The sequence below is a fragment of the Protopterus annectens genome, chromosome 9.part0 (assembly GCF_019279795.1).
Source record: "Protopterus annectens isolate FY-2018-M chromosome 9.part0, PAN1.0, whole genome shotgun sequence".
Classification (NCBI taxonomy): domain Eukaryota; kingdom Metazoa; phylum Chordata; order Ceratodontiformes; family Protopteridae; genus Protopterus; species Protopterus annectens.
Window position 1 is genome coordinate 622,084,919 of NC_056743.1, and position 12,720 is coordinate 622,097,638.

A 12,720-nucleotide genomic window follows, 5' to 3' on the forward strand; every position below is an offset into this window, starting at 1 on the left:
GCATCCTTTTCCCAATATACCCAGCATCCCTCCTCAGCAAATATCCAAACCAACGCAATCTCACCTCTCTTGCTTTGTCTCCAAACTGTCCAACCTGAGCTGTCCCTCTAATATACTGATTCCTAATCCTGTCCATCCTAGTCACACCCAGTGCAAATCTTAACATCTTTAACTCAGCCACATCCAGCTCTGACTCCTGCCTTTTCATCAATGCCACCGTCTCCAACCCATATAACATAGCTGGTCTCACTACACTCTTGTAGACCTTCCCTTTCACTCTTACTGGTACCCGTCTGTCACAAATCACTCCTGACACTCTCCTCCACCCATTCCACCCTGCCTGTACTCTCTTCTTCACCTCTCTTCCACACTCACCATTACTCTGAACTGTTGATCCCAAGTACTTAAACTCATCCACCTTTACCAACTCTACTCCCTGCATCCTCACCATTCCTCTACCCTCCCTCTCATTTACACACATATATTCTGTTTTAGCCCTGCTGACCTTCATTCCTCTCCTTCCTAAAGCATATTTGCACCTCCCCTACTCTCACTACATATCACAATGTCATCTGCAAACATCATAGTCCACAGGGCCTCCTGTCTGATCTCATCTGTCAACCTGTCCATCACCACTGCAAATAAGAAAGGGCTCAGAGCTGATCCTTGATGTAATCCCACCTCCACCTTAAACATATCTGTCACTCCCACTGCAGTCCTCTCCAGTGTCACACTACCCTTGTACATATCCTGTACCACTCTTACATACTTCTCTGCCACTCCAGACTTCCTCATACAATACCACAACTCCTCTCTAGGCACCCTGTCAGATGCTTTCTCCAAGTCCACAAAGACACAATGCAACTCCTTCTGATCTTCTCTGTATTTATCCAACAACACTATCAGAGCAAATATTTCATCCATAGTGCTCTTTCCTGGCATAAAACCATACTGCTGATCACTAATCATCACCTCCCTTCTTAACCTAGCTTCCATTACTCTTTCCCATAACTTCAAGCTGTGACTGATCATTTTTATCCCTCTGTAGTTACTTCAGCTCTGCACATCACCCTTATTCTTAAAGATAGGTACCAAAACACTTTTTCTCCACTCCTTAGGCATCCTCTGACTTTCCAAAATTTCATTAAACAATCTGGTTAAAAATTCCACTGCCATTTCTCCTAAGCACCTCCATGCTTCCACTGGTATGTCATCTGGGCCAACAGCCTTTCTATTCTTCATCCTTTTCATAGCTGTCCTTAATTCCTCCTTACCAATCTGTTTCACTTCCTGATTCACTATCCCCACATTATCCAACCTTCTCTCTCTCTCTCTCATTCTCTTCATTCATCAGCCCTTCAAAGTACTCTTTCCATCTACTCAACACACTCTCCTCACTTGTGAGTATGATTACCTCACTGTCCTTTATCACCCTTATCTGCTGCACATCTTTCCCAGCTCTGTCCCTCTATCTAGCCAATTGGTACATGTCATTTTCTCCCTCTTTAGTGTCCAATCTCTCATACAACTCTCCATATGCCTTATCCTTAGCCTTCACCACCTTTCTCTTTGCCATGCGCCTCATCTCCTTATACTCATGTCTACTTTCTTCATCTCTTTGACAATTCCACTTCTTCTTCGCCAGCCTCTTCCTCTGTATACTCTCCTGTACTTCCTCATTCCACCACCAGGTCTCCTTGTCCTCCTTCCTCTGTCCAGATGTCACACCAAGCACCTTTCTAGCAGTCTCCCTTACTAGCTCTGCTGTAGTTACCCAGCTATTCGGTAACTCTTCACTGCCTCCCAGTGCCTGTCTTAACTCTTCCCTGAACTCCACCTCACAATCCCCCTTTTTTAACTTCCACCATTTAATCCTTGGCACTACTTTCACACTCCTCCTCCTCTTCTTGATGACCGTCATCCTGCAGACCACCATTCTATGCTGCTTAACTACACTTTCCCCTGTCACCACTTTGCAGTCTCCAATCTCCTTCAGACTGGCCCTCCTACATAGGATATAATCCACCTGTGTGCATCTTCCTCCACTCTTGTACATCACCCTATGCTCCTCCCTCTTCTTAAAATACGTATTCACCATAGCCATGTCCATCCTTTTCTCAAAATCCACAATCATCTTACCTTCTGCATTCCTGTCGTTAACACCATACCTACCCATCACTTCCTCATCCCCTCTGTTCACTTCACCAACATGCCCATTGAAGTCCGCTCCAATCACTAGTCTCTCACCCTTGGGTACACTCACCACCACTTCATCCAACTCACCCCCAAATTTTTCTTTCTCATCCATCACACACTCAACTTGTGGAGCATATGCACTAACAACATTCATCATTACACCATCAATTTCAAGCTTCATAAACATCACTCTATCAGACACTCTCTTCATCTCCAAAACTCTCTTGGTATACTGTTCCATTAGGAAAACCCCTATCCCATTTCTCCTGTCATCCACACCATGACAGAACAATTTGAACCCACCTCTGATACACCTGGCCTTACTTCCCTTCCATCTGGTCTCTTGCACGCACAATATATCAACCTTCCTTCTCTCCATCATATCAGCTAGCTCTCTCCCTATACCAGTCATACTGCCAACATTCAAAGTTCCTACCCTCACTACTACACTCCTAACCTTCCTCCTCTCTTCCTGCCTTTGGGCATGCCTTCCCCCTCCTCTTCTTCTTTGGCCAACAGTAGCCCAATTTCCGCCAGCACCCTGTTGGCTAACAGTACTGGTGGCGGTCGCTGTTAACCTTGGCCTCAACCAATCCAGTATGAAAATATGAAATGTTCTCCTCATAAGTAATTTGGCAGAGGTTTTACGCCAGATGCCCTTCCTGATGCAACCCTCCCCATTTGTCCGGGCTTGGGACTGGCACAAAGAAATGCACTGGCTTGTAATAGGAATATATTTCAAATATTGCTCTTATAAACTTAGAAAGTTGTTGGAATGACATGATTAGTGTTAGCATGAGTAATGTGAAAATATGAAGTCTGAATCTCAAATTATTGTCAGTCCTCAGTGATTTGCCAGAAAACCACAAATTTTATGAGGAACAGAGCAAAAATATGAGGCAAAAATCTGGACCGTTGAGAGGTATGACTGCTTTGAATATTTATCTACTCTACTACTTCACACTTTTTCCTACTTTAAACTTTCTCCTTACTATTTCCACCAAACCTACAGATAAATTAGCAATGTATTAATTACACAGCCACATACTCTGTGAAGCTCTTCGAAAAAATGTGCTACTTAGGTCTGTTCTACTTCCGCTTATAATGTATCTATTGGACATAATTTTAATTAGCAGTAAGTTTGGTATGATTCATAAGGGGATGAATATTACTCATTTCAGTGTCAGTAGCATCAGGAATATTTACACCACATTAGAAATCTATTTTCGTAAATGCCTGACATTGTATGCATCACTGAGTTATTGTTAGCACATGATGATGTCATGTAGCCAGAAACCAGTAAAGAAAACTGGTGTTGGTATACTTTTATGATGAGCACATCTTTAAATTGGTATAAAGTGCTTTTTTACAATGAGATCTGTTTTAAAATGAAATACTTTTTGTGCAGTTTTTTTTTTTGTAATGTCTTTCTTAAGTTTGTCTTAAGCACAGCAATGTGGTTGTGGTCACATGTTCTTCGACTCTTTAAATATACTGTACTTTAGTAACAATTTTGTTCTAAAGAAGCCTGCTTTACCTGAAGACAAGAGCACTAAATATTTTATACAATTTGCATTTGCCTGCTGTGGAGTGGTGTTTGTTGGTTCTACATTCCGACCTTTATGCTCCCATCAATAAGAAATTGTTACACACAGGGTATCTGAATAAAATTATGTATCACTTAAGATTTGGAAGTTTCTCCTTTTCCCCACAGTTGTGGCAAAGCAATCTGTGAGTGTGCTTGGTGGCTTGCCACCTTGCAAAAACACTTCTTGTTTTGTGTGTTTAGTGAAAGCTGATGGTTTGAGGTTTGTTGACCAGGTGATCGATGGAACAGGGCTTGATGGTATTTCTGTTGATTATTTGTCATATATCCCTTTATAGAATATTCTTTTACATAGCCCATAAATGCAAAGACAGAATATGTACAAATTCTGTAAACAGCCACTAATGTGGAGACAACATTTTTGGCAATCATTGTGATGTCTCAATAGTCTTTTCTGTCACTAGTGTAGCTAGGCACAGAAAATAATAAATAAATAATAATATAATAGTAATAATTCCAATTTGGTAACCAGGTAGGCCCAATGGACACAAAATTTGTTTTCAGGAGTGACCTTGTAGCAATGTTTGCTTAAGTGACTTGGTCAGGGTCTCACAGTGGGCAAATGAGGGTCAAGGGAATCAAGCCCTGCACCAGAGGAGCTACAGCTCACAGCCTTAGCCCTCTGCTCATGTGGTAGTTCAACATGGCTATTCCATATTTGGATTATGCCCATGTGATATAGTTGGGATATTTATTCTTCAATAAAATATGTATTATTATATTAATAAGGACGAATGTTACTAGATTGATATTTTTTGACTTTAGAACATTTACATTGGTGCATGTAAACCAAAAATGAGTTCCATGTATAAGGAGTGCACGACTGTTATTGCTGGAAACAAGACAATTGTAATTAAAATGGTGTTTTACAGGAAAACAATGTTCCTGTCACTGCTGAGCTTGACCTGGAGAACATTATGAAATACTGGACATTTAGCTTTTCATTTCAAACATTAGTTTGGAATTAACTGGCCATCACTGACTGGTCCTTACTAACATTACAGACTGACTTTGATACAGCCTTGCAATTCATCTTAAACAGACTTCTTCCACTGTAGAAAAAATACCACTATTAGAGGACCAGAAAGGACTTCATTGCCCTACGTTTACATTTTGTCAATGCCAGTCTCCCTTAAAAGTCAGTTTGTGGAATAATTTTGCATTATAATAATGAGACTGCACTTATACAACCCATTTTCTCCCCTTTTTGGGATTTTTGTCCTTTGCCACATCTATTTGAAAATGGAGTTAATATTTATAAGTAGAGGGCATGGGGGGTGTACTCAAAAGAAAAAGATGTCTGAGTTTATGTCAACCAGAGATTTGTAAAGTGAGTTCTTTGATGTGTTTGGCTTATCAAGTTTTCTTTCAGGAGGTTATGATTTAACTTTTCATAAGTAAATCCATTAAATATAGAGTTAAATAGGCTTTTGATCTGCATCAGGCAGCTTAGAAGGTGAACAAATGTTCCAATAGTGATGAGGATTCACTGAACTACATGAAGAATAAAAATGCTGCCAAACAAGAGTAAGGCTTCCTTCTGGAAACGTGTATTTCACTAGTTGGTAACACTACAGGATTGTGGGAGGAAATTAACCTGATGGGCAGGGCTAAGCAGATTCATATCCATCATTATCTGTTAATGACAGCAGGTTAATTTCCAAAGGACAATGGGTGACACATATGACCACTTTGGTGGAGTTATCAGTACCTCCAGTGTTGATCTGCAGGTATTATTTGATTTTACAATGGAATTCTAGTTTACTGGGGACCTGTTGTTAATGCAGACTAATGGCTCATTGAAATATCCAGTTGTAGATCAGTTAGCTGTGCTCATCTCTGCCTGAGACTCCTGTGAGTTTGCAGTGCATTTATTACAGAGACATCCATGTATTCTCAGTCCCAGCCTTACATTAAAGAACCTCCTATAAATCTGAAAAGCTGCCTTTATAATTCCTTTATACAAATAGGATCGATAAATGAATGCAGTGTCGTAGCCCCCCTCCCCTTCGTCATTATCAAAAATGCATGTAGAGACCATAACTGTGCAGAGAATGTAATACAAAGAAGCATGTGACCCATTTAGTGTTTACCAGGATAAACTGTGGAAGGGACACAGCATTAGGAAATATGTATTCTCACTCACCTACTCCATGTTAAAGCACTGTGACCATACAGGATAGTGGTTGCTGACTCAGTCAAAGTAATTCCATAGGTCAGAAAATTCTGCTGTCTGGTTCTGACCTCTGTGACCCAAATGCCTCCTCATTATCTTGGTTCTCTAGCTACTTAGATCCTTCAGCATATTTGTCAGTCTTTAGAAATCCAATTTCCTGACTTGAAAGTAGCCTTACTTTTCATCTTCTTTCTTGATGCATTAAATGTTGAGCTTTAACTCAAGCTGCTTTATTCCGATGGCACGGTTACACAAGTGTCAATATGTTCACATTCTGTAATTTTCAACATGCTTAGGCAGGTATGGTCCTTACTCACATGGCTCCCCAAATAATCCTCATCAAATATAAGGCTATGTTGTTTGGCATCATAGCTCATGTAAATACAGTGAGTGAGCAGTGCTTTATACCTGCACCTCAATGTGGTAGTGTTAAACTTCTGCCATTATAAATGCATAGTGTATGGCTAGGCCCTGCCCTGATCTTTCAACAAGTGAAAAAAAAAGACCGGCTCATGGTTTGATAATGACTTGTTGCCCTGTTTATAATCTGCTGCCATCTGAGGCAAGAAAAGTGCTAAGTAGTGGGAGTCTTATCTTGACATAAGAACACTCTCTTCCTGTAGACACTGTCATACTAGAATTAGCAGCTCTGGGAAATAACCCTGAACAAAATCTATCACTATTGACCCAAGGTGACATCACTACTTGATATTTCTCATATCTGCTTTTCTGTCAATTTTCTTGTAAATCAGATTGTAAATAAACATTCTTGTTTACAGGTTGACCCATTAAAAGAAGGGAAATGTGGCATAGATCAAAACTGGAACTTCATGACCCCACAGATATACATCCATGTACAAACTGAGGAAGATGCAAAACAGCACACTAGTCACAAGAAGTTCACAACTCTACTACAATATTTAGCAAACCAGCAAAGTGTTATTCTTACAAGTGTAGTACAGACAGAGCAGCTGCTAAATGAGCCTCATACTTCACACATCAAGAAGTACATCACAGCAACTCTGTTTTTGGTATGCTAGCTGGCTGTTCCTTTATTTCTTTTGAATAATGTCATAATAGTCAGCAAATTGTACTTGTATAAAAAATGGGTATAATAGAAAATACTAATTTGTGTGCCGCTAGTACATAAACATCTGTTTTACTACTGGATCTAGTTTAAGATTTGCACAAAATAAAGGCAAGTGGCCTCTGCAGTCATCAGTGAGTGATACATCTTGTGAAATGGGAATTTATTTCTTCATAAGTCTCAATGAATAAATGTACTGCAAATGTAAGCCATTTGGATATTAATCTATGGGTTTAGGAATAAAAACCATTTATCATACTAAAGCACATTCTTTATTTTGTACATGACAGTAACATACCTGGTTCATAAAAATCATAAAGACTTGCACTAGTGGGCTGAAGTAGTCCAATTGGTAGAATTTGCTTTGCTTCAAAGGATATGCAATCTTTTTCTTTTGGAATCTTGACAGAAAGAACAACGTTTAAGACAAAATGTACAAATTTATATTTTCTTTTAAAAGTAGAGGCTGAAGCAAATACATTGGACGTAATCAATACCTGAGACTACAACGCAACTGTACAGAATTCTAAGATAGCTCTTAATACACAATGGCTAGGTCTGTTTTCATTCTTCAGACATTTCAGATTAAGCATTCACTGAGGTAGCTTTCTGTTTACATACGATTCATTTTTGTCTTGTTTATTTATTTATTTGTTTGTTTAACTAGAGATGTAAAACTTTATGATACAGGAATGCAGTTTATTACCTCAGCCATAATGTATCACTTATCAAATATCTTATAAAACTTTCACACTTGGAAATTAATTAAAGGCTATTGAAAGTAAATATAGCTGAACTGGTTATGGAACAACAAAGGTGACATTAAGAGTAAACTTGTGAGAGAATGTATCTGTGAGATTAATAAAAGAAAATAATTGTAGGAATACTTAATTTTTGATAGCATTGTACTTAGTCCGAAATGTATTCCACAACAGAGATAACCGATGATACAGTGAAGTAATCTACTGGCAAAGATAATTGTTTATTATTGCCAAATACAAAAAAATCATACCTTAAGACAAATAAAGTAGGCTACAAATAATGTCACCAATGTCAGTATTTAAAGTAAATGTAAAAGAAGCCAAAACTGGATAAAAAGAGGTCTTTCTTTGGTTACATCCAGGGATTACATCTTAGGCATTAGGATTGCTTAGTAGATAAAAAACCTTTCCCAGCCTGCCCTACCCTGGCTATCTTTCAATCACATATCACATATCACATACCACATATCACATATCACATATCACATACCACATATCACATATCACATATCACAAATCACATATCACATATCACATATCACATACCATTCACTCTTTTTCTTTTTTCATGCTGCAGCTTTGGACAAAAGAAACTGTGACAAGCTGCCTTTACTGCTTTGTAGTAAATTTAGATTCAGATTTTACTGTTAAGTGTTTTTTTTTTTACTTTTTATTAACTTTTAAATAACTTTTTCTCAAAATTTTGTGAGGTCTTGGGAAACTGCTCTCTTTTATTAAGACTATTTCCCTTTCATATTTCCTACAAGGTTAGGCCAAGGATGTCTTTCATTAGCTTGTAACATCACTTCCCTTATTCTAAAAATGTAAATGTAGTCCTGACATCTCACTTGCCAAAGAGCACATTAAATGTTTACATCATTTAGGAGAATCACATTATGTTAGTCACAACTTCAATGGTACCATTTGGTATAGGTACCAAAAGGCTTTATCTTCACTCATCTCAAAGACATTCTCAACTTCAAAAGGGGTGTCATTTTCCAGAACATCCAGCTATATCAATATTAAATAGGATTGTCCTTTCGTTGAAAGACTGACATGTATACACTCAGCAAATTACATCATTGAAGGAAAATATCTCTTGAAAGCAATAGTCGGAATGTGGTCTTGATTGCTTGATAGTCACTCAAATAATTTTGTTCACTGTAAAACGAGGAAGCAACATACAGCAACACAACAATTGCTTGAAAAGTGCTATTTATTATGTGATATTCTGTAAACGAGAGACGTACTAATGTCTCCAAAGGTGTTGCGCACAGAACAAGTAGTTTATCGCTAAACAGAAAGCTGTGCTGTATGCTTATTTTACATATATGCAAGAATAACATTTTACTTTATTTTACATATTTCTATGAATCATCTGGTGCAACATACAACATTACAAAATTATTACAAAAGAGCAACATAAAATATTGTATTTTTATAGAAAACTGCATTGCTAAGTGGGATGTATTTTATTGCTGAAAAGAGTGCTATGTTTGCACAATAGAACATATAAGGATGGAAAATGTAATTATAACCATATAAGCAAGATTAATATTTCACATTATTTTATGTTTGCAAACATTGTTTGTTGTACATTGTAATGGGGTAAACATACAGTGATGGTCTTCAGTGTTTGAGAAGGGCAATTTTGTGTGTGTTGCAGGGTGTGAAGCTAATATAGCCTATAGGTATTATTGAACAAAAACCTGGTCTCTTCTGTGTAGAACAGATGAGGTTGGGAAAACTGTTTTACCCATATCAGGAAAAGAAGTATATTATAGCAATAACCGATGCCTAGGTGTGGGTAATGTTGGATTTACCCACAGTTGGTGTGGGTTGGTCATGAGGGTGAAGCCCGAGTGGCCAAACAAAGACAACCGTGGGTAAATCCAGCATTACCCACTCCCAGAAGTGGGTTATTGCTATTATACAATGACATTATTTAAGAAAAAAAATATTTTTCTTAAATAATGGCCTTGTATAATGCCTCCGTGCTGCCCTTCCGCAGCTGTCTGGTATTCTGCGGCAGTTCTGATGTACCGCACATGCTTATGCTTACGCAGTACATCAGAGCTGTGGGTGGAAGCAACGGAGAAAGGAAGATCTCCATTGCTTCTTACAAACTGTCTCACTATGTTAAAGGAGTTTAATGTAGCGAGACAGCTTTAAAAAAGCAAGAGAGAATCTCCGTTGCTTTTTTAAGGCTGTCTCGCTATGTTAAACCCATTTAACATAGTGAGACAGTTTTGAAAAAAGCAACGGAGAAAGCAAGATCTCTGTTGCTTTTTACAAAAGTTTAACATAGCGAGACAGCTTTAAAAAAGCAACGGAGAATCTCTGTTGCTTTTTTTTAAATCTGTCTCGCCATGTTAAAGCCATTTAACATAGCGAGACACCTTTAAAAAAAGCAATGCAGATAGGAAGATCTCTGTTACTTTTTTTAAAGCTGTCTCGCTATGTTAAACTCCTTTAACATAGCGAGACAGTGTCTAAACAGCAACGGAGATCTTGCGTTCTCCGTTGCTGTAAAAAAAGAGTTATACTAATGGAAAAAGTCTGCGCGACCGTACCTTTTTCCATTACTATAACTCTGTTTTTCAACGTGCACGCTGACCAATCAGCGTGCACATTTTGGAATATTAATGGGGGGTCGTTGTATAATACATGTTTACTAACATCATGTAGTGCACTGTATAAGGGAATGGAGAAAGGGAATTTTGGACTTGATTGTTTGAGAAGTACTATTCTTCATTGCTGTGTTATTTAGAATTTATACAGCCTACAGCTCTTCTGTACATGATAGCATGTTACTGTATTGTTGAACAGAAAGTTATGCTGTGAGTAATAGAAAAAACACAGCTTGGAAAACTTAGTTTGCCCATGTAAGAAACATGAATATTTTATTTGTTTACATTTGTAAAACAAATCATCCAGTGTATTGTGTAATGGGAAATCAATGTACAGTGTGCCCAAGTTTGTTAGTGAAGTGCTTTTCTGTGTTTGCTGCATGCAATATAACTAATATAGCCTGAATATGCTATATGTGCTACACTGGAACAATAGAATTAATACAGACAGAGGATATGAATCATTTTATGAGTGGAGCTACAGGATTTTGTTTTGCACTTTATGATCATGGGGTAGCAATATACAGAATTTTAAGATGCTTACAGAAGAGCAACAGCTGTCATTGTTCTGGTGAATTTAAAAAGAGAAGAGGGTTAAATGTTAACATGGAAGAATATGGATGACAGTTGTGTTTAAGCTTCATACTGCAAGATACACCTTCTCATAAACACTAAGGGTAAAAACATTTCTCGAATTTTAGTAATTTACATTTTGGGTTTTCTCTGATCTATGCTAAGTTGAATATGTTTTCTTTGATGTGGATGGCCCTGTAGAAGGACTTCTGCTACTGAAGTGGGTACAGTGTTGTAGTTGCTCACACATTTAAGTCAATATAAAAATCAACAAACAAACTTGTCTCAAATGAAGTGGATTTTGAGGGGAATCCAAGGCTCCTTTATATCACTTTTGTCCACTTCTTCAGCAGCCTTTTATGATTTTATCATCCTTTATCCAAACTTTTATTAACTTATTTTCTGGTAAAGGATACATTTCAGAGATGCATGCAATATGTATGGCAAAATACACCAGTAAGATATAAAGTGGTAGTAAAAGGCAGGAAAGTCTTGACTATTTTAACAAAAGCCAAATCAGAGCGGAGCCAGTTATTTGGTTTGATGGTTAGAACCCATCAACATGAAACCAGCATTTTTTTAAATTGATTTGTTGACTTAATACGTCGATTGGACTTGGGATCCATATATAGCACAACACAGTTTCAAGTACTTGTAGTTACATTAAGATATTTTGACAAATAGGTAGTATGTAGCTTCTAACATCCTCTGAGAGTAGAAAATGCATAATATATTTAATTTTTAACTTTTCCCACTGCTGCCTGCTTATCTTCTTGAGACCTTCTCTTTGTCAAATGGCTGACTCATTCCTCAAACACCTGAGCAGCACCTGAGAGGGACCATCATTTAGGGCAGCTGGCAACTATTTTTTTTACTTAACCTAAATATGCATGCCAAGTTGTTCAGTAATGTACCCAGGATTCATTATGCAAAGAACATCAGTGAGGGTATATCACTCCCTTCTGTGAGTAACATAACCCCCTCAGAACAGTCCTTCTTCTTGAACCAGCACTCCTATAGGGTCTCCAGTCTTCTTCAGAGATTCAGTAATGGGAACATGCAATCCTCACATGAGTTCCCACACTATCCACCTCATTCCAGATCTTAACTCAGCAATTCAGTCACGGCATGTCATTAAAAACCAAAAGCCATTTTAGAAATGTCAGACTCTGGCTAGACCAATGTCGACCTGTGACTAACACTCTGAAATAATGAGATCAAAAGGTAACAGTCTGCTGTTCTGGCATGAAAAATATGATTTATCATTCTTCAGGTCTGAACAGTCATTGACAGCCTTGAATGTGTATTTCATCTGTCTATAAATGTCACCATAAAATTCTCATCATTGTAGACAGCAACATAAAAATTTGCAGATTTAGCACACCAATTCCTTGCAGAAAAGAACAAAACATAATCTTGGAGAGGGGGACAAGAAAGGGAAAAATACTGGTTGCCCCTCAAATAACTCATTGATTTACTTCCTTCTTCCTTTCTCTTTAAAATGCTAAAACTAGAGCACATTCAATAACACAGTATATCCCCAACATGACCTGCATCTTCACTCCCATTAATTACGCTAGTGTGGGACAAAAACACAACCGATTTGTTCCTCAACCAGAAGGTCAGTCCTGCAGCCTGTTCTTTCTCCCTCCACCCTGCCTGGTCCTTCCAATGACGTGAGCTGCTGACTA

General features: G+C 38.1%; 1 protein-coding gene across 2 annotated transcripts in view; it reads right to left on the reverse strand.

Moving 5' to 3' along the window:
• C4B (complement C4B (Chido blood group)) overlaps window positions 1-12,720 on the reverse strand; it is an 876,141-nt gene that overhangs the window by 62,216 nt on the left and 801,205 nt on the right. For both annotated transcript variants that reach the window (XM_044083184.1, XM_044083183.1), the window contains exon 36: window positions 7,364-7,466. In XM_044083184.1, the coding sequence (XP_043939119.1) occupies window positions 7,364-7,466 (103 nt within the window). The remainder of the gene's footprint in view (window positions 1-7,363; window positions 7,467-12,720) is intronic.